At 53.7% G+C, this 22,788-nt stretch overlaps 9 protein-coding genes across 9 annotated transcripts; 3 read left to right on the top strand and 6 right to left on the bottom strand.

Annotated features, from left to right (window-relative positions):
* Window positions 1–1,492, bottom strand: BDV59DRAFT_183003 (uncharacterized protein). Its single transcript, XM_073690429.1, has 3 exons — window positions 1,456–1,492; window positions 1,133–1,396; window positions 1–1,063 (listed from the first exon to the last, which is right to left on the bottom strand). Exons 2-3 carry the CDS (start codon window positions 1,327–1,329, stop codon window positions 52–54), a joined length of 1,209 nt encoding a protein of 402 aa, XP_073546056.1. The 5' UTR covers window positions 1,330–1,396; window positions 1,456–1,492; the 3' UTR covers window positions 1–51.
* A 114-nt stretch (window positions 1,493–1,606) lies between these two features.
* Window positions 1,607–5,379, top strand: BDV59DRAFT_183005 (DEAD/DEAH box helicase). The gene has a single exon (XM_073690430.1). The coding sequence runs from the start codon at window positions 1,672–1,674 to the stop codon at window positions 5,263–5,265; it is 3,594 nt and encodes a 1,197-aa protein (XP_073546057.1). The 5' UTR covers window positions 1,607–1,671; the 3' UTR covers window positions 5,266–5,379.
* On the bottom strand, window positions 5,374–6,930 carry BDV59DRAFT_72768 (uncharacterized protein). The gene is made up of 3 exons (XM_073696982.1): window positions 6,113–6,930; window positions 5,735–6,059; window positions 5,374–5,667 (listed from the first exon to the last, which is right to left on the bottom strand). Exons 1-2 carry the CDS (start codon window positions 6,840–6,842, stop codon window positions 5,884–5,886), a joined length of 906 nt encoding a protein of 301 aa, XP_073546058.1. The 5' UTR covers window positions 6,843–6,930; the 3' UTR covers window positions 5,374–5,667; window positions 5,735–5,883.
* A 4,654-nt stretch (window positions 6,931–11,584) lies between these two features.
* Window positions 11,585–12,578, top strand: BDV59DRAFT_203739 (SDR family oxidoreductase; the record flags this gene model as incomplete). The annotated part of the gene is made up of 3 exons (XM_073694322.1): window positions 11,585–11,665; window positions 11,720–11,943; window positions 12,008–12,578. 3 exons carry the CDS (start codon window positions 11,585–11,587, stop codon window positions 12,576–12,578), a joined length of 876 nt encoding a protein of 291 aa, XP_073546059.1.
* Window positions 12,579–12,771: 193 nt separating this feature from the next.
* Window positions 12,772–15,090, bottom strand: BDV59DRAFT_72623 (putative GTP binding protein (GTPBP1)). The gene is made up of 3 exons (XM_073696980.1): window positions 14,834–15,090; window positions 13,306–14,779; window positions 12,772–13,252 (listed from the first exon to the last, which is right to left on the bottom strand). The coding sequence occupies exons 1-3, from the start codon at window positions 14,885–14,887 to the stop codon at window positions 12,966–12,968; spliced, it is 1,815 nt and encodes a 604-aa protein (XP_073546060.1). The 5' UTR covers window positions 14,888–15,090; the 3' UTR covers window positions 12,772–12,965.
* A 221-nt stretch (window positions 15,091–15,311) lies between these two features.
* BDV59DRAFT_203741 (U4/U6-U5 snRNP complex subunit LSM3) lies at window positions 15,312–15,771 on the bottom strand (the record flags this gene model as incomplete). The annotated part of the gene is made up of 4 exons (XM_073694323.1): window positions 15,312–15,346; window positions 15,399–15,435; window positions 15,494–15,583; window positions 15,643–15,771. The coding sequence occupies 4 exons, from the start codon at window positions 15,769–15,771 to the stop codon at window positions 15,312–15,314; spliced, it is 291 nt and encodes a 96-aa protein (XP_073546061.1).
* A 684-nt stretch (window positions 15,772–16,455) lies between these two features.
* BDV59DRAFT_194481 (uncharacterized protein) lies at window positions 16,456–18,120 on the top strand (the record flags this gene model as incomplete). Its single annotated transcript, XM_073692400.1, has 1 exon — window positions 16,456–18,120. The coding sequence occupies one exon, from the start codon at window positions 16,456–16,458 to the stop codon at window positions 18,118–18,120; it is 1,665 nt and encodes a 554-aa protein (XP_073546062.1).
* Window positions 18,121–18,206: 86 nt separating this feature from the next.
* BDV59DRAFT_72620 (PIG-L family deacetylase) lies at window positions 18,207–19,359 on the bottom strand. Its single transcript, XM_073696979.1, has 2 exons — window positions 19,005–19,359; window positions 18,207–18,945 (listed from the first exon to the last, which is right to left on the bottom strand). Exons 1-2 carry the CDS (start codon window positions 19,240–19,242, stop codon window positions 18,293–18,295), a joined length of 891 nt encoding a protein of 296 aa, XP_073546063.1. The 5' UTR covers window positions 19,243–19,359; the 3' UTR covers window positions 18,207–18,292.
* A 2,187-nt stretch (window positions 19,360–21,546) lies between these two features.
* Window positions 21,547–22,550, bottom strand: BDV59DRAFT_72798 (uncharacterized protein). The gene is made up of 2 exons (XM_073696983.1): window positions 22,396–22,550; window positions 21,547–22,329 (listed from the first exon to the last, which is right to left on the bottom strand). Exon 2 carries the CDS (start codon window positions 22,244–22,246, stop codon window positions 21,773–21,775), a length of 474 nt encoding a protein of 157 aa, XP_073546064.1. The 5' UTR covers window positions 22,247–22,329; window positions 22,396–22,550; the 3' UTR covers window positions 21,547–21,772.
* Between the last annotated feature and the right edge of the window lie 238 nt (window positions 22,551–22,788).

Consider the following 22,788-nt stretch of genomic DNA (forward strand, 5'->3'; position numbering starts at 1 on the left):
AATAATACATAAAATTGTACTATAATACATAGCGGACATCCTGGATAATACCTAGAGAGCTTTGCGTTTGTACGCCATGTAGGCTTTCCAGGGCAGTTTCCACTCGGACTGGAGCAACTCCGGCCGGAATATATCAAAGTCAAAACTCTCCAGCTTGTCGAGCCATAGCCGTGTTGCCACAGCAGGCATGAACACGCCGAATGCACGGTTTACTTCGTCCAGAGGAGTCTCGGGTCGCTGGGAGGAGGAAATATCGTACTCCGATCCATACTCGTGACCTTCCTCGCCTTCATGTTCAAAGTCATGGCCGACATCTCGGCCGGCGCGGAGATTGCTCAGCATCTGCTGTACAGTAATGAGATGGTCACTGGCACGCGTGGCAACCGTGAATACCGCATCGCGCAGACCCGGCGCCTCTGCACCCTGCCTGAACACATCCTCCTCTTTCACACCGGCCTGCGCCATGACTTCCAGCGGGAGCATGACAGCACCCTGTTTGGCGCCGCCGGTCATGATACCGGCGCCAGCGGCCTGGCCAGGTTGATTTGATGGTGGCGGCGGGAAGGCGACCAGAGGGAGCCCGCGCAGAACGGCGGCGATGCCGGCCGCCTTTCCAATGTGCGATGCGACATGATCGGCGGTTACGGAGGTCATCGGCAGGGCGGACAGTGTAAGGTACATGAGGGTGGAGTATGTGTTTTCAGCGTAAGATTCCAAGGCTGCAATGTTGGGGTAGGGATCGTTAGTGAGGGTTTGCTCGCGCGCATTAATCATTCTGTTCAGCCAGCCTTTGCTGATGCGCGCACGACCCTGAGTTCGGTCGTGGAGATCTGCAATGGCGGAGGCGAGGAGTATGGCAATGGGCTCCTTCGGCGGGGATCCGGATAATGTTTTGGAGACGGCGTCCCGCCAGAACTGTAAGCGCATCAGGCCGATCGTGTAGGAGGAGGTTGTGTCGGGGATCATTGATAGTGAGACATTGAGGGCACGCAGGGCGAGATAGAAGGGTTGCGCGTGGCGAGGGATGAAGGAGCTTAGGGTGTAGGAGGGACGGTCATATTTCCTGTTTGCAATGGCAGAACGAGTCAGTATGTTTGCGCCTTGGAAGAGTCATAGCAAGGTTTGCTCGTACGACAGAAGCTCCATGCAGTATCTCTGTGCGGCGTGGACTTCTGCTTCCGCTGCTCCTGCCTGTGGACTGGTTGCGACTGAATGTGAATGGGTGAACGGTCTTCTCTGTGAGGCTTTGGACTTGATAGAGGTCGGGGACAGCCCGTATATTTGCCTTCCGGCGCGAGCGGAGAGGGTGATGTCCCTGTATAACGACATGGTGCGTGGTGGTGGGAAAGAGAGCTATTGGGATCAAGGATGCATGACGCAGTGTGTTGAACGAGGGCTAAAGCCGGGTCAGCAGAGCAATCGAAAGACAGACAGACAGACAGATAGACACCATACCTCAGACGCTGTCCTCACGAATTGGCTGTCGATCGACACAAAAAGACGGGGAAGACGGATTTTTTCTCTTTTGGGGTTGGGGATGACGTCGGCCCGAGCGCGGCGCGTCTTCCGCCGGCGCGTCTGCTTCCTCCCATTACTAACTCGTCCTCACTCACTTCCTCCTTCCACTCCGCCCAGAGTCTTCTCTGGAGACGTCCCGGCTGTGCATACACCATGGACGGTGCGGACCTCAATGAACGCCCGTGGAAGAAACGCCGTTTCTTCGTCGACGCCGAAGAGGACGCCAATCGCCCCTCAAACGGCTCCCTCGACGCGCCTGCTTCGGGTCCCACCCCAATGACCGAATATGGAGACCACTGGAGACAGATATACTCATCGCCAAGGACGATCCCAAGTCAAAGCTCACCCCCAGAACCGTCAGCCGGTGTGCAGTCTTCGAAAACGCCTACCGGGGAAGGCCCGCCTAGACAGACAAAGGATCCCGAGCCCGTGGAGGAGGTTCTTGATCAAGGAAATGCGGATGGGTTCGACACGGAGGCCTTTATCAGCATTGTTGGAGAAGATCTCTCCCCGGATGCCCTACGGAAAATCCGAACAGCGTCAGCAGGTGATCTGGAACGCGCGGTCAATATCTATTTTGATGGTTCGTGGAAGTCATCTGCTGGAGGTGCAAGGAACCAGACTACGTTGACCTCCGGGAATCGCAGAACGCGACCTACAGCCAACTCGCGGTTCTCTATCTCTGACAGCGGCCAGCCACATACCGACTCAACAGCACGTGCTCAACCGTCTATAAGGTATATTGGAGCCTTCGGCGTTGGAGGTTGGGCTACGAGAAGCGGCGTGGATTTGCTCAAACATGGGGAACATGTCAAGATCGAGCGTGAGAGATCGCAGCCAGTTTCGAAGCGTAGCCGAGGAGGCAGAGTCATCACTAATCAGAAGGGCGATGTCCTCACACGGTTCACAAATGCTTCCGGTCAGGAAATTGGCAGATTACCGCGCGAGACGGCGGAATGGGTGTCCACTCTGATTGACCAAAAAGTTTGCAAGTTCGAGGGGGTTTGTGTTTACGCGCCAGACAGAGTGCGCGTAAATGATACGATCTATTTACAACTGCGTTGCTACCTGCGCATAGAAGCCTTCCAACCGGGGACATTGAATGGATTGGTGGACGATAACAGATCAACTGACCTCTTTGAAGAGAAGGAGAGCACGGAAGAGAAACACTTACGTCTCCGTCAAGTGGCGCTGGTGAAACTGTTCGATGAAATTGGTCTCGACTCAAACACAACGAACGATTTGACCAAGAAACACAAAAAGGAAGGCTTGTTGCGGGCAGCGGAAATCCAAGAGCAGTATGACAAAACAAACAAGAATGGCACTGCAAGCAATGATTCGTCTGAAGAAGAGGACACAGCAGAACTGGAAGAAGACCAGCTTGATACGTTGTATAAAAAAGCTCAGTCATTCGACTTCAGCATGCCAGAAGCGGAGCCACCTTCATCATTTACGATATCCCTACGAAAGTATCAGAGACAAGCCCTCTACTGGATGCTTAGCAAGGAGAAAGACAACAAATCCCCTCGAGAACGATCGATGCATCCACTGTGGGAGGAATACACCTGGCCGACCAAGGATGTTGACGATAACGCTCTTCCTGTCATCTCTGGCATCGAACACTTTTATGTGAATCCGTATTCTGGAGAGCTCAGTCTTGATTTTCCGGCCCAAGAACAGCATTGCCTGGGAGGGATTTTGGCGGATGAGATGGGATTAGGCAAAACCATTGAAATGCTCAGTCTTATGCATGCTCATAGAAACATGCCTCCACGCCTGTCATCGAATGGCATCAGCTCGATTATGGAGTTGCCTCGGCTGTCAAATTCGTCCGGGGTGGTGTCCGCTCCATATACCACCCTTGTTGTTGCTCCGACTTCGCTCCTCTCACAGTGGGAGAGTGAGGCTGTAAAAGCCTCTGAAGCTGGAACCATGAATATTCTAATATACTATGGCAACGACAAGTACGTCAATTTGAAAGAGCTCTGCTCTGCAAGTAATCCGTCCGCCCCGAACTTGATCATCACCACGTACGGCGTCGTGCTCTCTGAACACCGCCAGTATCTTTCCCAGCTGTCGTTCTCGGGTAATACTGTGGGAGGCTTGTTCTCCGTGCAGTTTTTCCGCATAATCCTGGACGAAGCGCACCTCATCAAGAATCGACGCTCGAAGTCTGCAAGAGCTTGTTATGAACTAAAGGCATCCAATCGGTGGGTGCTAACCGGTACTCCAATCGTTAACCGACTTGAAGACCTGTTCAGTTTGGTGAGGTTTCTCAAGGTCGAACCTTGGAATAACTTCTCTTTCTGGAAGACATTTATCACCGTACCTTTCGAATCCAAGGACTACGTTCGTGCCTTGAACGTGGTGCAGACCGTCCTCGAACCTCTGGTCCTTCGCCGTACTAAAATGATGAAAACGCCCGATGGCGAGCCACTCGTTCCTCTACCTCGTAGGACGGTGACAATAGAAGAAGTCGAGCTCACCGATCAGGAAAGGGAGATTTATGATTACATCTTCACGCGCGCGAAACGTGCATTCAACGACAACGTCGAGGCTGGTACACTTCTAAAATCCTATTCCACTATATTTGCGCAAATCCTGCGCCTTCGCCAAACATGCTGTCACCCCGTGCTTACGCGAAACAAGGCTATTGTCGCGGATGAAGAAGATGCTGCCGTCGCGTCAGCCGATTCCGACATGTTGAAGGATGACATGGACCTACAAGAACTTATTGATCGCTTTACGACGACAACGGAGGCAGCGGGATCGGAATCTGGTGAAGAACCGGCCTCCACGTTCACCACGTATGCCCTGAAGCAGATCCAGAACGAATCTAGCGGCGAATGCCCGATTTGTTGCGAGGAACCTATGATAAACCCAGCGGTCACTGCATGTTGGCACAGCGCATGTAAGAAATGTCTGGAGGACTACATTCGTCACCAAACGAACAAAGGTGAATCTCCACGCTGTTTCTCGTGCCGGGCTTCTATCACCTCGCGAGATATTTTCGAGATCATCAGGTATCCGTCACTGAGCTGTACGCCTACCGAGGGTGACCTATATAGCGCCACACCTCCAACCAGCACTCAAGCAGCCTCGCGGATCTCTCTCCGACGCATTAATCCCCTTTCGCCTTCCGCACACACCTCCGCAAAGATCCACTCCCTCATCACCCACCTCCATCGTGTACCACCGGGAACTAAATCCGTTGTTTTCTCTCAATTTACTAGCTTTCTGGATTTGATTGCCCCCCAGCTCACCAACGCAGGTATAATCCATGTCCGCCTAGACGGTAGTATGTCGCATAAAGCAAGAGCTGAAGTCCTAGCGAAATTCAACAAGACGGAGATATACAATCAGGAGGAGATCGAGGATGAGGATGGGCTGTCCCGCAAAAGCCGCTCCGCATCCCAAACCTCGCAGTTTCCCCGGGTTCTCCTGATTAGTCTTCGTGCCGGTGGCGTTGGCCTCAACCTAACTACCGCGAGCAACGTTTTCATGATGGACCCTTGGTGGAGTTTTGCTATCGAAGCCCAAGCCATCGATCGTGTTCACAGAATGGGCCAACTGCGTGATGTGAATGTCGTACGGTTCGTCGTAAAGGACTCAATCGAAGGCCGGATGTTACGTGTTCAAGAGCGAAAGATGAATATTGCAGGATCCTTAGGGCTAATTGGAGGAGATGGAATGGAAGAGGAAAAGAAGAAGCAACGGATTGAAGATTTGAAGTTGCTGTTCGAGTAAATGCCTTTTGCCGGGACAGGGGTGTGCCAGCGTATAGATGATATAAGCGCAATTTAATGACTCATTGGTAATACATTAACATGCATGGAATGAGAAGCGGTGCTTTAAATACACTTCACAGGAGATTTTATTATACTAAATGTACATACAACGAGTGTCTGTCGTTGCTTTCCATACCCAAAACAAAGCAACTCTTAAATGTCACGCGGCATTAAAAAGATGATACTAGGCGCGTTTAATGTCAAAATTACATTTTTTGCCACCAAGAAATTGACACCGATTATTTCTTCGGGTGGATTACTTTTTCGAACTTGACTTTCATTTGATCAAGCGGGCCAGTGTTTTGCTTTTGGGCTTTGCCCATAGAAGGTCCCTGCTTGGTCGTTGTGCCAGAGTTCGTGCCTTCAAAAGTGGTTGTCAGATAAATCCCCAACAATGCAAATTGATGGGTTTCCAGCAATAGACTTACCAGGCTCTGCCACAGACGAAGTGCCCTTCCGTCCTGGGTTATCGATGGCCTTCTCGAAATCATACGGATCGCGTGCTGGACACTGGGGACCCTTTAGCGCTTCCTCGCTAACTTTGGAACCACCAGCGGTTGTCGTGGGCTTGCTGGAGTTACCGCTCGAGTAGTTCTGAGTTCGCTGCTCGCCAGTTGACGCGTGTTGTCCGCTCTGGCCGTAGTTGTTGGCGGTTGTTCGGTAGGCCTGCCCAGTGGTACCAGAACCAAGGCCTTCGGACTTCTGGTAACCCTGGTCCATACCAGATCTGGTGGTCTCCCCGATCCCCGACTGCTGATAATCTTGGTTGAGTGCGTGCATTCCAGGTTCGGTAGACTCGCCCATACCGGTTGACCTCTGATATCCCTGGCTGGAGCTCATGCCCGTTTGGGACGTCTCTGCGATGCCAGCCTGTGGGTATCTCTGCTCCAAATTGGAACTCTGATATCCTTGACTCAATCCTGACTGTGTAGGTCGACTAGCATCTGGCATCTGTTGTGTATGGTCCGTGCCTGACATTGAAGAGCTTCCAAGGTAGGACTTTCCGTGCTGAGAATCGACACCCGGTTTTACATTCTCCCCGATATATGATTGTTCGTTGTTTTGACCCTTGTCATTGCTGGTAGATGCACCAATGCTTGACCGGTTGTAACTCTGATCCATTCCACATGTAGGGCATGTGTGGGGCACGGCAGACCCAGATGCCTGGCCAAGTCCTAAAGACGAGTCTCTTTGATTTGTGCCAGTACCGGTAGTGCTGGCAATGCCTGACTGGTTGTATCCCTTATTGAGGCTTGAATTCTCATATCCGTGATCCATTGCGGATTCAGAGGTTATATCACGATCCGATGAGTAGTATTTCCGGCCTAAGCCGCGATCTGCAGTTGTGCCAGTCCCAGAATAGACGTTGCTTCTGTCAATGCCAGGCTTGGTGTATTCCTGATCGATGCGAGATCCAGATGCGCCGCCGACACCCGAGGATTGGTATCTCTGATCCACGCCCGTATCCATGGTTGGACTGATACCTGACTGCGAGTAGCCCTGACTGGCTCCCGATTTGGTACGACCCTGACTCATTACAGAATCGATCGATTTCCCAGCACTAGATTTCCGGTAGGCCCGAATTGGACCTGTCTTTGCAGTATTATCGGTCCCAGATTGCTGTTGGGTTACGCTGGATCGTCTATATCTCGGCGTGGTGATGGTACTGGGGACTGGGGTTCAGGGGCGCTGAAGTTAGATTATCAATTCCTTCACATTATAATTGATGACTTACCCCGAATTTCCCGAAGCTCTGGCTCCTCTTCTTCAGCGATAGTAGGCTCCATCGTGTCTCCAATCTCGGCTTCTCTTGTTCCAAGGCCCTGGTATCCCCCCGAGCTCATGCCGGACTTAGTGGTGTCAGACAGACCTGTACTGGAGCTGTCCCTAATTCCAGAATTGTCGTAAACATTTCCCATTCCAGATCGGTCTGAACTGGTAGAATGATAACCCTGACCCATGCCGGATTTGGTGGTATCAGCGAGTCCAACACCCTCAGAGCTGTTCCTGATTCCAGAGCTGCCATATGTGTCGCCGGCACCAGTCTGAGCAGATTGGTAAAGCCCGGAGCCAGTGGATTGATATCCCTGACCCATACCAGAGCTTGCAGTATGCTTCATTCCGGAACTAGAGTAACCTTGACCCACACCAGATCGAGAAGCGCCTTCAAGATCGGTGCCACGAGAGATATCGCTCGTTCCGTAGCTGTCATAGCTTCCGGGCATAGTAGGTGTAGTGTTGGTGCCACCAATCACAGACGAGTGGTGACCCTGTTCCATGCCGGAACGAGAAGTATCGGCAGTGTCTGCGCGGCGGGAAGTGTCCTGCATTCCGGAGCTCTGATATCCTTGGCTCATACTTGGTTTCGATGCGCCTGCAAGATTAGTGCTTTCGGTTGTATCGAGTCCCGACTTTCCATACCCCTGTTCCTGATACATTGTCGATTTGGAGGTATCTTGATAGCCAGATTGAGGTATTTCTCGACTAGTAGGGGACACATTGCTGGTTTCTTTCATTCCAGAGCCTTGCCCCTGGTATCCCTCGTCAAAGGTAGACTTGACTTGGTCTCCCCCACCAGTCTTCTGATATGCTTGATCCGCGCTAGGCTCATCTTTGAGGCCAGACTTCTCATATCCTTGATCAAGACCAGACTTGGTTTGGTCTCCCGTAGTGGTAGATTTCTCATCACTACTTCCGAGACCAATCTTCCTCTTGGCTTTCTCGATCAAGCTAGGCTTCCGTCCCGTCGGAGAACTGGACGTAGTGGTGTCCTTGGTAGTTTCCTTCATTCCAGTGTCTTGAGTTCCTTGACCTAGACCAGATGTGTCAAGGTCACCAAGGTTCTTCTTCTGGCTCGTTTCTCCCAAACCTGCTCTGGAGTAGTCTTGTGAGTAGCCTTGGGAGAGACTCGAGTCGCCGGTGGTTTTCGCTACACCAGAATTACCATATCCAGGATCGAGGTCACGAGACTGTCCAGTAGCCGTATCCCCAAGTGTAGACTTCGGGCCCATATTTCCCATATCGGATCCCTGCGTACCTTGCGCGAGGCCGGAATCGCGGGTCGTCCCTGAGATATTGGTACTCTGATAACTGGGGCCCATACTACTGCCCTTGGAAGTGGTTGTCTCGCCAATAGTGGAGGCCTGGCCCATTCCTCCAGCGCCTGAAGTATAATGTTTTTGGGCAAGATCTGGCTGATCCCGGGAGAAATTTGCCACATTGGAGCCCTGATAAGCAGAATCGAGGCCCGTGGACCGGGAAGTGGAGGAGTCCCCAAGACCAGACCTATTGGTGCTCATATCGGTAATTTGGGATTTCTGGCCATATCCAGATTTCTGGTAGCCCTGCGCCATGCCAGAGCTACCGGAAGCGCCAGATATAGCTGAGCCTACACCAGCAGCTAGACCAACACAACCAGCACCAAGACCGGCTTTCTTGGCAATGTCGCCGACAGCAATATGCTGCAGGTCAGACTTTGACACATCAGAGAGCCCTTTATTGCGAGCAGTGTCTGTCATGCTTGAGTTCTGATTGCTGGTACCTAGTCCGCTAGGTTTTGCACCAGCGTTTTCTAGGCTTGTTTGTTGAGCCATATTTCCGGGCTTCGAAATCTGGTCCATCTGAGACTTGTCGTATGCAACATCGCGAGTCGAATCACGAGCCGTACCCTTCATGTCCGAGCCTTGATAACCGGAGCCAAGGGCTGTGGACTCGGTAGTGGTGTCTTTCAGCCCGGAAGATCGTGCCAAATCTCCCGTTTCAGCTTGACCCATGGCCCTGTTATAACCATGGGAATGGCCTAAGTCGCGAGACGCACCGGTAGCACGAGTGCTTTGGTAACTTGGATAAGACTCGAATGTTTTCGTAGTTGCCGAGTCTTTCGCATTAGAAGTGCTGGATCCCTGAGATGCGAAGTCGCGAGCTGTACCAGTCATGTCACTGCCTCTATACGACTCGGCAATGTCCCAAGACTGGTTAGTAGAATCTTCCAGGCCAGAAGTCTTTGGCTGTCGTTTGGTAGTATCGCGCATAGACGTGTCCCGAGTGGCGCCCATCATACTTGAGTTTGGATCATAACCGTAATCCAGACCACCGGACCTGGCTGTAGTGCCGGAATCTTTGTACCCCTGGAGGCTGTCATTCAAGCCAGAGCCACGAGTAGTACTTGTTGTACTTAATCCCTGATCGTAGCTCTTAGTGGTATCTCGAGAGGTGCCCATCATGCCCGAGGTCTGATCGATAGCTTTAGAGCCACCTGAACTAGTAGTTCCCGTGGTGTCCCGGATACCGGCCAATCCCCCTATGCCGGAAGAGTGGTACGACTTATCCGCGCTGGTAGACTTGGTCGCAGACAAGGTGGTGTAGCCCCCAAAACTGGACTTTTGGCCCAATTCTCCTAGGCCAGCGCGCTCATATGCGTGGGGAATTCCGGAGCCACGGGTCACTACAGTACCTTTCGACCAGGAACTCTTATATTCCGGTTTGATGTCAGTCGAAAGCAGATGCGTCTGCACCCCAGATCCAGAGCCGGATCCCTGCGCAAGATTACTCTTAATACCACTACCTCCCGCGGCAGTACCGGAGCCCTGACTAATGCCAGATCGACTTGTTCCACTGAGGCTGGATGCCGTGCCGGAAGCCTGGATGGTCGTCGAGTCACGACCAGCGGATTTCGAGGAAAGGCCAGTCATACCCGACCCCGAGCCAGCGGCTGTATCTCTCAGACCAGAGCCTGAGGTGGTGGTATGCGAGGACCTCTGCTCTGGTATACCGCCAGAGTAGGAGAACTGGCCCATGCTGCCACCAGTGCCGCCAGTCTTGTATGAAGTATAAGACTGTTCCATGGTCCCTTTAGTGTAGAGGCCACTCTCCGCGGTACCAGCGCTCAAGTCCACTGACCTGCCGGTGTTTTGGTGGCCCGCTGGCGCACCAGGTTGGACTGCAAGGAAAACAAAGAGGTCAGCTATAGGTACATTATAATACATGCTGCGGAATCTGTGGTCTACGAAGCAGAGTGTCGTCATCGGGAGGTCTAAAAGCAAGGATGATCTTACCGTCCCGGTTGCCGCCATCATAGGGATCGGTTATAGTGCCTTTTCCCTGGACGCCAGACATGGGCTCACTGCCACTTTGGTTGATCCATTGGCGCTGGGCTGACTGCAGATATGCGAGCTCGTGTTTGAGGTTGTCTGCAGCTGTGTGCCAGGCCCTGTCTATGGTCTCCATTTTGGATGGAAGTTGCGCAGATGACGGTGATATAGGAGAGAATGAATGGTGGACTGATTGAGCGAGGAATTAGGAAAATTATGCAATTTTTTTTCCCAAGACGATTGTAGTATACTTTGACAATAACGATCAGTAAATATTAAAATATCGTGGAGTTGTCGGTAAGTAGATATGGCAAGTCAGGAGTTTGACTAGGTGATCTTGCCCAGATATATATGTCTCGGAGAGAGCTACGTCAATGATCCTCCACGTATCGGGATTTCTCAAGGCGAAAGGCGTTGTTTGCCATTGAGCGATCATCTGCCTGCCCATGACTGCGATGGCATCACGACTTTGTCTTAGGGTTCACGTTGACGTCAGCTCACGTGTGCCCCGGAGATTACTCAAATAGGCAATCTGGATAGATTTCCGTGGGTCTTCCTGTGCCATTGTCAACTTTAATGCAAACCTCATGAATCATAAGCTACCCTTGTTCAAAAACCATGGTACGAAGCATAGCCGATGGGAAAGTCCTTCGGAAACCTGACTCTTCGCCAATTTAGCATTGGCTCCACCTTGTAATGGTACTAGTAACGTGATATTGAAGCGGAAAAGAACATAACCACCATGTCAGAAAGCCATTTCCCAGATAGAGACAGGAGGGCCCTTTAGATTGTTGCTGCATCATATGTAATTTTAGGCATTGTAAGACTGAGTCCTTATGGGTGGCCTTAGGTTTGTGTGTTTTTCTGTGGATGCCTAATCGGATCAAAGATAGCATTGCTAGCAACAGGCTAGCTGGCACACAAGGTAATTTAAGCCAGTTAGACCGCTCTATTTTTGAGAAGCGAGAGCGGGTCTACATTGATCAGCGCATCAGGTGTGGCATTAGCTTCAGCCCCATATGCGGCGGGGCGGATTACTGAGGAGAAGGTAGGTAAGCACTAGAGGAACGCAGGGGTATATGAAGTTGGTGGTAGACACGGATGGGGTAAAAATTCCTCTGATTATACTGATAGCCTCTTGTCGAATACGAGAATTGCCGCGAAGCTATACCACTTACCCAGAACATCATGACGGGACAACTTACCTGGCTAGTCACTGGCTGCTCCTCTGGGTTCGGCGAAGCCTTTGTTCATGGAATTCTGGCCAAGGTATGCAAGGAATCAACTTTTATCCTATCCGGCCCAACTAACAGCTGGACCTAGGGCGATCGTGTGATCGCAACGGCACGACCTCGGAACAATGAGAGCGCCGTGGATCGCCTAGCTCCTCTGAAGACAGCGGGCGCCGCCGTTATGGAAATCGATGTAACGGCCCCCGCGGAAGTACTCAAAGAAAAAGCCAAGGAAGCGTGGTCTATCTACGGACAGGTGGATGTGCTGGTCAACAATGCCGCTTATATCGACGGTGGCATTTTTGAAGAAATGGAGTGAGACAATCCATGATCCCTGGACTCGGCTGCAAGCGCCCGAGACGTGGCTAACGATCAATAGCGAGGAATTTCTTCTCCGTGTGCTTCGGAATAATACTTTAGGTCCGCTGAATCTCACACGGGCCTTTCTGCCCTACATGCGGGCGCGGGGGACCGGAACCCTTATATTCTTGTCCTCCATAGCGGCATACATGGGAGTACCATGTGCCACCTCCTACTCATCCTCTAAGGCTTTACTCGAAGGGGTAGTAGCTAATATGGCGACTGAGATTGAGCCGTTCGGCTTGCGAACGTCTCTGTTGATCCCCGGATATTTCCGAACGAGTGTGTTCACGCCGGGGAACATCCACCTCGACGGTACCCCAAATTCGCTGCCCGAGTATGCTGAGGTGAAGAAGTCTATCCGGGAGTTCTGTGGCGGAATAGACGGAACTCAACCGGGAGATCCTCGCAAAGCTGTGGATCTGGTTATCGAGGCTGTGCGGGGCGAGGGACGTTGCGTTGGTAAGCAGCTCCCATTTTGGCTGCCACTGGGAGAAGATGGGTTCCAGACTGTGGAGGAACATTGCCGGAAGAAATTGGAGATCTGCGAGGAATGGAAGGAATTGGGAACCGCAACCAATATTGAATAGGTGTAGGTAGATATAAGGGTCTGTCGCTGTATCATCCTGCACATCAGCACCTGTCCAGGCCATGTCAGACGGCGTAGGTCGAAATATACGACGGCACCGCAACGAATCTCACTGGCTTAGATCAGTAAGAAGGCGTATTACGGTGACGACTTAGGTCGCTGTCATGGCAATATAATCCAGATGTTTATGATTACCAGACGCAACTTGGAGGGTATGTCCAGTCTACTCTATTCCAGTATGTAAGCAACCTAGTCCGACTGATATGCACCGATGGCTGCAAGGCTTAGAAAACAGGACTGACAGGGCTGGCTAGACAACGATACAGACTCGAAACATGCCAATGTGCACGTAGGAACAACACAGGTTTAACAGCAACAGAGCGATTCATTATTGGTCTTTCTCCGCCTTAATCGGATTGAGAGGTTGGCTGGGGTCATATCCCACACTTTTGACAATCCCGAGGCCCTTCGTCTTGCCCTCCCGGAATAACACCCGGTCTCCCGGGGCCAGGAATTCGGGACGTTGGATGAATCGGAACGCAACCAGTGCGCGATCACCTGTGCGGATGAAGGGCCGATCGATGTCGATAACTGAACATGTCTGGCTCACGGCGCCGACATGTAACATGGCCTGATACCGAGGCTTGATGGTGGTCGCGTGGGACAGAATCAGAACTGCGGCGGGAACGTTAGCAGGGAGACCCAGGGCAGATATAAGAGTCACCTACCCTCGGCGACAAACTCGCGATATACTTTCGGAGGCTGGTCCAATTTCTTGAGGACAACCATCCCCTTTCGGACCTCTTTGCGTCGGACCCGCTTCAGGGCAAACGACGCCGACTGACCAGCAAAACAGGCGTTGACACCGATGCGCTTCCGCTCGATCGACTTGATCGTGGTCGTGGTAAACTGGCCCAACGAATCCGGACCGACGAGCACTGGATCGCCGGCGTGAATGACGCCGGACTTGGCCACCCCGGACACGACGGTCCCCACGTGCGGGACGGAGAAGGTATCGTTGATGAGGAACTCGAACGGAGCGTCGACGTTGTATTGACCGCGGTGAGGGAGCACGTTCAGGAAGGTGCGCACGAGGTCCAGGTTCTCTCCGGTCACGTTGGACACCTGGAAGATGGGACAGATGCGTTGGCTGACGAACTGATGGGCGGTGTTGATGGTCTCCTCCATGTTCTTGATGAAGATGGGGATCTTGCGCGCGCCCGGCGACTTGAGGATCTTCGTCAGTTGGGAGAGGGTCTCCTGGAGGATCTGGGGAGGACAGATGTCGATCTTGGTGACGATGACCATGACGGGGACGTTGAGCGCCAAGGCGATCCCCAGATGTTCCTTGCTCATGCCGATCAGCCCGTTGTTGGCGGCGACCATGAGGAGACAGTAGTTCGGGCTGCTGCTCAGCATGCCGAAGACGGTGGTCCGCAGGTAGCGCTCGTGACCGGCCAGGTCGGAGAAGGAGATGACTTTGGCCGAGCGCTTGCCGATCTCCTCCCACGAGAGTTTCCGGCCCTGGGAGCTGGAGACGATCTCGCCGTGGCTATCGAACCCCATGATCTCCAACCCGACGGAACTGGTGCGGCCGCTCTCGATCTCGTGCTTGTGGCGGAACAGGTTCACGCGGGCCTTTCCCCGGCCGTCGTCCAGGTTGCCCTTGACCAGGACGCCCAGCATGGTACTCTTGCCGGCGTCGACGTTGCCGACCACGGCGACGCGAATTTCGGCCATTTCCTCGACCGTCTCGGTCGGCTGTCGGACCAGAACCTTGCCCCAGGCATCCTTGACGCGGTCGTTCCGGACGCGGGACTCCTCGGGGCCGCCAACGTTGTAGGTCAGGAGGATGCGACAGTGGGCGGGAAGGGTGGCGGCGGTGTCCCGGAGACGCTGGCAGGCGGTGTTCCACTGGGCGCGGTCGAACCCCATCGACTCGCCGCCGTCTTCGAGTCCCAAGTCGAAGATGGTCTCGCCGTGGCCCTCATCGATTCGGGCTTGCAGGAGGGTGGCGAGGGTCTGGATTGAATCCTCGGCCTTCTCGGAGGAGTCGAGGAGGAGATCCTTCCATTTGACGGTCTTGGGGGTGTCGGACAAGCCCAGCTGGTCGAGGATCTCGAGCTCGGCATGGTGCTCGTGGGCTGGGTCGGCCACGCGGGACTGTTGCTTGTCGGCGTATTCCGCGAATTCACTGAGGGCCTGCAAGGGGGTTTAGTTGAGGAAACAACGAAAGGAGAGGAGCGAGAGAGGTACCATCTCGCCTCGTCGGCGATCCTCTACGGAGGGCTTGGGATGGGGAGTGGGCATCGTGATGGACGGAGAACGGATGGGATTGCGGGGAGTGAAGAAGGGAGTGAATGAGGACGATGTGGGGGACGCATTTAGGGGGATCGTATTCGTCTGATCATATTCCAGAGAAGACAGAAGGGAAGAAGATGAGAGAGAAGAGGAGAGAAGAAGCGAGGGAGGGAGAAGATGGAAGAGAGAGAGAGCAGAGGAAGAGGGAGGGAGATGTAGAGATGGAGATGACGATGGTCTTATCGATAACTCGGTTGAGTCATCACCGCAGCGCAGCCCCTCTGCAGAGCCTCACCTGTACCTACAATAGGTAGAATCGCCGATGAAGCTAGATTACTGAAATTAGAACAGTCATGGATTTCATGTCTCATATTATGACTCAGGTCCATCATCCAGCCTGTAACCCGATCCCCCGGTTGCTTCCATCCACCGATTAAGCCTGAGGGGAGATCAACACGACCGAGTCTCCTACCAGCGGTTAGAGAGTTCGATCGACGGCGTCCAGGGCAACGCAACTCACCACGCACGAACAACATTTCCTCCTGCTTCTTGATGGTCTAGAGGGTCAGCATTGAGAGTCCATTTTTCGACGACTGCATGGCACGGGGATCCTACTCGGATGGAATCGTCCTCCTCGTCCTCATCCACCACGTAGATGGTCTCTTCAACATCTCCCAGCACCAGGTTGCAATGGCTGTCGTACGCCTACGACCGCTCTTCTGTTAGCCAGCCGCCCACGGACGGCGCGGGGAACCGACACGCACATGTAGACGACCCTTGAGTTCGCGATCCCCTCGTAACTTCACAAAGACAATCTCATCCAGCGACAGCCGGACCAGATCCAACGGTTCGGAGACGGAGGGAGCCGCCCCAGCATCCTCCGTATCGGCCATGACGAGGGGGAATGAAGGATAGGGAAATGAGTCGGAGAGGAGATTAGTCGGTAAGGGAAGATGAGGAGAAGCTGCAGGAAGCCAGTCAGCGGCCAGTCAGCAGCCAGTCCGACGTCAGTGCGAGACGCCAGCCGGGGGAATTAGCTCGGGGGGATAAGCCGCGAAAAATGAGGAGAAACAGGGATTGTATGCGGTCAGGGGGTCGTTTTAACCGACTCACTCGTCCGGGGTCTTTTGTCTCTGTCTTTTCGTCGTGTCTCGTGTCGGATCGTAACGATGAAGATGCGAGGGAATGTCGTGCGTGTCGGCGAGAGACTCTGGTGGTTCTCTTGCCATTCTCGGTCGGGCTCCACTCTTGCTCCTCCTACTCTTGCCATTGCTCCTTCCTTCCCTCCTACAACTACGACAACTACGACAACTACTACGCCTCCGATTCCTCTCTCTCGCTCCTTCTCCTCTCGTCCGGACCTCACCCCCAAACTCCATCGCTTTCGCTCCGTCCTCCATCATGGCCAGCCCGATCAGCTCATGGACATGCTCGTCGATCCGGCATTCACCCCCCTGATCGAATCCATGCCCAGTGCCCTCTTCACCGAGGCCCTCCATCTCCTCTCCCCCGACTACTTCATCCTCCCCTATCGGGATCTCCACCGCCATCTCCACCCCCATGTGGTCAAGATCAAGATGTACCCGTCGCTGGACTCCATCTTCAATGGCTTTGCCTCCAATCTGGCCACCATCGTGCGCATCCGACGCGCCGCCGGTCATCCCCTCGGTCTGGCCGAATACACCCATCTGTTGGACTGCGCCCGCGCCATCGGGGATGGGCTCATGGCCGATCACGTCTGGCATAACCTGAAACAGGACGCCATCGTTCCCGACCTCAAATGCTACAACTACTACATGGAGGCGAAGGTCTGGGATGGGGCCCACAGCGGGCTGGAAAGATACCGCCTGCGGGTCACCCCTTACGCCTATCGCAAGAGACGCTTTCCCACCGCCAACCCCGGCTGGAAGGGCTATGGGACCGCCGTGCGCAGTGTCCGGAAGGAGGTCCTCCATATCTTCCACGAGATGCTCGAACAGGGCACCTACGGGGACGAGACCAGCTTTGTCAACGTCATGCTGGCCTCCTGTCGCGTCGGTCATATGCGAGGCGTCGAGAACGTTCTCAAGACCGTCTGGAACGTGGACGTCGACGCCATCCGGAATCATGACGGTCAGTCGGACCTCCCCCCGGTCACCGCATACCCCCGCTCGTCGCCCTTGCATCCGACGGGGAAGCTTCTCTTTGCCATCGCCCACGCCTTTGGCACCAACAGTGACCTCCCCGGGGCCCTCCGCACCATTGATTTTATCTCCGCCGCCTACAACATCGCCGTTCCCGCATCCGTCTGGCATGAGCTCCTCGAACGGGCCTTCATTCTGTCGCGTCGACGATTCGGCCCCAACGCCGACAAAAACGCTCGGGGGCAATTGCCCCCAGACTCCTTGACGGGCATCTTCCGCGCCATGACCTCGCCGCCCGTCCGCGTCCGTCCCACCGTCAACACGCATCGCATTCTCGCCAAGGCCGCCTGGGAGCGGAAGGATTGGGCCGACTTCCAGCATCACATGTGCGCCGCTTACGAGCTGCTCAAAGACGCCCGGAAGGAGCGAAAGGGGGCACGAACCGCCGTGGAGACCTATCTGAAGCAGATCGCGGCCGCGGGCGCCACCTCTCCGCAGGGACGCGCCTTGCTCCAGTCGCGGCACTTTGCCGAAGCGGTGCATGTCTATGACCTCCACCGATGGCGGACCCTGCAGCACACGATAGTGATGGAACGACTCGCCAAACTGGCCCTGATCCACCACCGCTGGACCGATGCGCGTGATCCCACCTGGGGCCACGTGCGTCTCCCGCAGGAGCTGGAGGAATGGCGCGACTTCCTGCCCGAGACCTTCGACCATCCACTGCCTTCCGGCCGGATCTTCTTCCAGGGCCGGACCCGCTTCACCGATGCGCGGTTGACGCCCCATCCGTGGGTGCCCATCCGTCGGGTGCCCTGGGCTAGCCCCGCAGGATTGCGGGATAACGAATATGGCGAGATCGACGATGACTTTCTCTGGGAGGACTTCAAGCGGGCCACGCCGGGGCTGAATCTGAGCTTTGCGCCCTTGTCGCGACTATTCAACGGTGTTGGGAAGCGAGTACACGCAGCGCGGGCTGCATCCCAGGCCATGCCCCTGCAACTCGAGGAGCAGGCGCGCGAGCGCGATGCGGCTCGTGAGAGGCCCCCGGTGGGTGCGGCGCTGCAAGCCGAGGAGTCGCTCGGTCTCCCGGTAGGGATTGGCCTCGCACTGGAGTAGTTGTCCACACATTTATCTATTGATTTTCCCTGTTACTGTTGTCTCATCCCGGCGAGAGACCATCGAGTCAGATATCACAGCGAGCTTGACCAATACATTATCATACACAACATAACCCATGGTGTAGATTATATACATCCGGAGCATGAATAGCTACATTTCCAACTCGATCCTACGTAACCCGCTCCCTGTTCAAGTCGTTCACCGCCATGTACCTTCCAAAGGTGATCCAACCCCAGCGAAACCAGACCATCTGACTTCGATGGGCGTGGACCATGGCCGACTGCGCCGTCATCCACTCCCGCACAGACGCGACAAACAGCAACCGATTGGGCATATCATCCTTGGCCAGGCGGCGGCGCGATGCCGAAATGGCGGACCGCAGCGTGCGCAGCGCCCCCAGCACCATGGTCAGCGGGGCGTCCAGCACGCCGATATACTTCCGAGGGAGGCTGGTGGAAGTGAGGGTGTATAGCGTGACGGGGCAGGCATAGCCGGGTCTGTCGCGCATCAGATTGCGGAGGAAGCGCACGGCGCCGTGGTAGAGCGAGCGGTGGTTCGGGTGGTTGCTGACGCCGGCGCTGTCGAAGGTGACCAGAACGTCGATGGTGGCAGGGCTGCCTTTGCCCTTGGCTGTCGGCGGGGGTGTAAATGCGGACGCTAGCAGGTCGGCAACGTCGGCCTCCGACCAGGTAGTGGTCATACTGTCTCGAAAGCGGGCCGGTTCGTCGACGATGAAGACGTCGGATTCGCTGCGGAGGCCGAGCTGGAGCGCGCTCTTTTGAAGTTCTTTCTTTCGGATATGCCCGAGACCGTCGGCGTCTCCTATTATGACCTGGTTTTAGCGGGATCGCTGTCGTTCTTGCTCTGAGGGTTGGACGTACCACTGCTGAGGCAGAGGATCTTGAGATGGTTACCGAACTCCGGGTTAGTCAGGGCCAGGACCGTCGGAGCAAAGAACATGGCCTCGTCATCCGGATGCGCAATGAGGAGACATATCCGTTTGTTGTAGAGGCGAGGGAAGGTGCGCGCAAAGGGCGAGGACGTGGTTGAGGACAGCGTCCAGAAAAGGAAGACGGCGGCGATGGCGAAGCCCACCGTGACTAGCGATGAGGGCGACATGGGTAATGGTCAACCTGAGAAGCCTGGCGGGGTATACGGATGCGACATTGTCCACCACGGAGGAGAATCGGCGTGAATGGACCGGTGTATAGTTCAAAAGACACGGTGGCAGGATGAAAAGGGGGGAGATTTGCCTCCATTCGGAGATGAAGCTCTTATCTGCACGTGATTGGGTTGATAGCGGGTGTCTTAGTAATGCACCGCACGTGCCAGATAGTAAGGTAAACTACAAAGAATCCATCTAATTCGAGCCAGCTCATTTTGACTATGGCTTTTAGACCGATACCATGGTGAATGAAGGACGGTAGGATAAGCGACACTAAACATTTTAGACAACCTCGGGCACAACGTTTGGTTGGGTCAGTAGAGAAACGTAGACATGGCACTTCAAATAGAGAAACAAAACATTCGAAGCCATTTTGCCTTTTGAGACATTGTTTCCAGGCCAAAAATAACCTCCGCATATGACCTAGGTGAGCAGGAGGTTGTTCGGTAAGGACAGCCGCAATTATAAGCACTTCATTGTTTTGGATTGATCGGGAGTCATGATCATCTCGCAGTATACGTGACAGATGTTTTGCTTCGTTGAAGTCGTCTTGACTACCCGTTATTGATGCCACCTCCCTATAGACTTACAAATCAGCGGGGAGCAGTCTTTCCACAACCTTGGTGGCCTTGAGCCCACCGCGCGCAGACCATGGAGTAATTGTCCGAAGCGCAGAAGTGATCTGACAAGCCAGGGAACGCTTCAAGTGAAACGGAAACTCAAGTCCCGAACTCAGGATGATTGTTCGTAATGACTCTTGGGCATGCGCGCAGCCTATAATAGACTCCAGAATGACGGCTCTCAGGAACCGTTGGATAATTGAGCGCAGTTGTTGAGTGAGCGGACGACTATATGTTCCTCTGGGATTTGTGGTAGCTTAAGCTTTGAGAGAAGTGGCTGTAGGAGCTTCTCAAATGGTCCTGAGATTTGTACGCATGGTCATGCAATCGAAAGAAATCTGATGCTGGGCATTATCATATCGGCGATATCATAACGGGCTTAATAGGCTCCTTTGCGTTGCACGTCCGGTGGAACTTTGCCCAATTAGTTTCGTACCAATGGGACCAGAAGGGGCCATATGGGATGGGCGGGGGCGTCCATATATCAATGATCTCTCCCACGAAATGCTAGGATCCTTCAAAGTTAGTATCTCCGACTGGAAGCTGTTCTGATCCAGTACTCTGTTATGGGTTAGTAAAGGAAGCTTAAGTCTACGAGGCACTCAAACCTTGGCTACATGCTTGAGTATTGTAATTGCCGTGCGATCTCTGTCAACACACTGGGGCAGGCATCGTCTACGAGCCATGGCATTATAAAGAAGAAAACCTTGCCCGGTTCGAGCTCCGTTCTCATCATTCCGTTGCCTTGTAGAACAGCGGGTGGAGATGGGATATTGGGCCTCAGAACAGGCAATACCTCCTCTCCTCGCCATTCAGTATCATTGCAACCCAATAGAAGGCAGATACACGCCGGTGATCATTAACTCTGGCTTTTGTACCTAGTACGGCAATAAAAGAAGCCTTACGTGCCACTTATAATAGGTGGTGCTTAACTGAGCCACATTTTCAATGTCTTTAGTTCATCTTTCATGGGTATCAGAGACGCTTACTTCGTGGATCGAATTTGTGTCGAACTTTGAAATACGGCACAAGAGCAGTTCTTTTGAAGATGTTATTATTTGGTCATGTTCCACAGCGTCCTTGACCCTCCCTCGCTCCCCAACCCATAAGCTCACTTTCAAATTTCACGAACGCAGTTAAGGTCAGATATCTATTGGGGAAGTCACTGGGGTAATGACCATGCGGATTGACATTGGACGCTGGCCAACAAAGCCAAGTGACGAGGAAAGGACACCAATCACTAAGGAACTTCACTAGAAGCTTGGGTAGGGTTCGTGGAGTTGCGGAAACCCTTTCTGTATAGTAGGAAGGCTTGCTCCCCCCTGCGGCGTTATGATGCGGTTCTTGAGCGATGGGAGTCCACTGGTGCAATATATATCTTTGTAACAGGGAAGTACTTCCCACAGGACTCATATACTACTTCTACGAGCTATCCCATCTTTACTCATGATGCCGTCGATCAGAGTTCTGAACCTGGCTGAATATAGAATGTACTAGGTACGTCTTGCACGTCGGGTTTACATAGGTATATGGTTTGGTCACACGATTCGACACTTGATAATGTCAACATGAGGACTGGCTGGGTAGGGACAACAATTATTAGAAAGCCCACAGGTACTATGTATGACCCGTGTTAATTGAGATCCCCAAGAACAAGGAGTCAATACGAGACAAAGGCAGGATTCGACATGCTTCAGTGTACGTTGTATAATGGATCGGTGGGCCCAAAAAGCGGGAAAGAATTATCACGTCGGCCCCTGCCGAAGGGGGAATTGGCCAATAAGAAGCAGCCATGCAGCGAGTGGGCTGAGGACGATCTACGAGGCTGCGGGAGAAAAATCTCTTCGGCGCTAAGCGTTAAGGGTCAGGAAGGGGACTCCGCTGATCCATAAAACAGGCAAGCCGGGAATTCTCCGCTGCTGCCACTCCGGAGGACGGCGTATCCATCTCCTAATGCGGGAGGCTTTCCCGCGGAAAGCCCCGATTCATGGGACGAGTCGGTGCCAGGATCGGGACGGTCGCTTCGGCTATGGAAAGCGATCAACATGTGTTTTCTGGCGTATGCAAGGACAATGGAGCATGGTCTAGATGAGTCAAGGGTGATGATCGATAATGAGATGGCGGTAAGATGGAAAGATGGGGTTAGGCCGGTCACAACGGCCGATCCAAAGTCATTTCCGACACTCGAGGTCCATGAGAGACTTCCGGCCAAACGGGTGGCATGAGGGCATTCTCGAGTCCGCCGTACATTCCGCACACAGTCAACCGGGTTCCTCGACTGCTGACGGGATCGGATGGTCTGATCGGGCAGCCGTCCAGCTTGTGCCGAAGTCTGCATGATTGCCAGTCGGAAGGGAGGATCTTCACATCGTGGTGGTGTTGAAGGACCTTAGTTGACGGTCTCATTCCAATGGGAGGAAACTGTTAGGTAATGAGGATGGAGGAGATGGATGGGATTCGCCGAGGGGGAAGTTTTCCTGCACGCACGGACGGCTGTCAAGTCTAGACTCGATGATATTGATATTGGTATGATGATCCCAGTGATGTTGATGCTGTTCACGATGCCTGTTTGCTTCTTTTCGTCTCTCTTTTCTCGTCTTCCCCTTCTTCGCTTCTTTCTTACCCCCTCCTCGATCGCCAAGTCAACTGATGTCATTCCCCGCAAAAGGCGAATTGCCTGCAGTGCGGGGGGACAGGAAGAGGACGATGCTTAACTCGAAGGGGCAAGTGGAAGGAGAGGCCCGACCATAGTAGGCCTGTACGCCGTACGTATTCTCCTCGGAATCCCTGGTCTAGCTGCTGGGGGGTCAATGGACAATTCCATAGTAGACGCCGTACGGCTACGGCGTCCAACAAGGTCCCGCAGTGGAGTGTAACTCT

The sequence above is a fragment of the Aspergillus ambiguus genome (assembly GCF_047715705.1).
Source record: "Aspergillus ambiguus strain CBS 117.58 unplaced genomic scaffold BDV59scaffold_26, whole genome shotgun sequence".
In the NCBI taxonomy this organism is placed as follows: Eukaryota; Fungi; Ascomycota; class Eurotiomycetes; order Eurotiales; family Aspergillaceae; genus Aspergillus; species Aspergillus ambiguus.

What these genes read in the sequence shown, in the direction of transcription:
- BDV59DRAFT_183003 (XM_073690429.1), bottom strand. Translation starts at nt 1,329, where the DNA reads ATGTCGTTATACAGGGACATCACCCTCTCCGCTCGCGCCGGAAGGCAA. An exon ending in TACTGCATGGAGCTTCTGTC is followed by an intron (nt 1,064 to 1,132) that starts GTACGAGCAAAC and finishes CATTGCAAACAG; the next exon opens with GAAATATGACCGTCCCTCCT.
- BDV59DRAFT_183005 (XM_073690430.1), top strand. Translation starts at nt 1,672, where the DNA reads ATGGACGGTGCGGACCTCAATGAACGCCCGTGGAAGAAACGCCGTTTC.
- BDV59DRAFT_72768 (XM_073696982.1), bottom strand. Translation starts at nt 6,842, where the DNA reads ATGAGTCAGGGTCGTACCAAATCGGGAGCCAGTCAGGGCTACTCGCAG. An exon ending in GGGATATCAGAGGTCAACCG is followed by an intron (nt 6,060 to 6,112) that starts GTATGGGCGAGT and finishes CAAGATTATCAG; the next exon opens with CAGTCGGGGATCGGGGAGAC.
- BDV59DRAFT_72623 (XM_073696980.1), bottom strand. Translation starts at nt 14,887, where the DNA reads ATGCCCACTCCCCATCCCAAGCCCTCCGTAGAGGATCGCCGACGAGGC. An exon ending in ATCGCCGACGAGGCGAGATG is followed by an intron (nt 14,780 to 14,833) that starts GTACCTCTCTCG and finishes ACCCCCTTGCAG; the next exon opens with GCCCTCAGTGAATTCGCGGA. An exon ending in TCGCGAGTTTGTCGCCGAGG is followed by an intron (nt 13,253 to 13,305) that starts GTAGGTGACTCT and finishes TTCCCGCCGCAG; the next exon opens with TTCTGATTCTGTCCCACGCG.
- BDV59DRAFT_72620 (XM_073696979.1), bottom strand. Translation starts at nt 19,242, where the DNA reads ATGTCGCCCTCATCGCTAGTCACGGTGGGCTTCGCCATCGCCGCCGTC. An exon ending in GATCCTCTGCCTCAGCAGTG is followed by an intron (nt 18,946 to 19,004) that starts GTACGTCCAACC and finishes AGGTCATAATAG; the next exon opens with GAGACGCCGACGGTCTCGGG.
- BDV59DRAFT_72798 (XM_073696983.1), bottom strand. Translation starts at nt 22,246, where the DNA reads ATGCAGACTTCGGCACAAGCTGGACGGCTGCCCGATCAGACCATCCGA.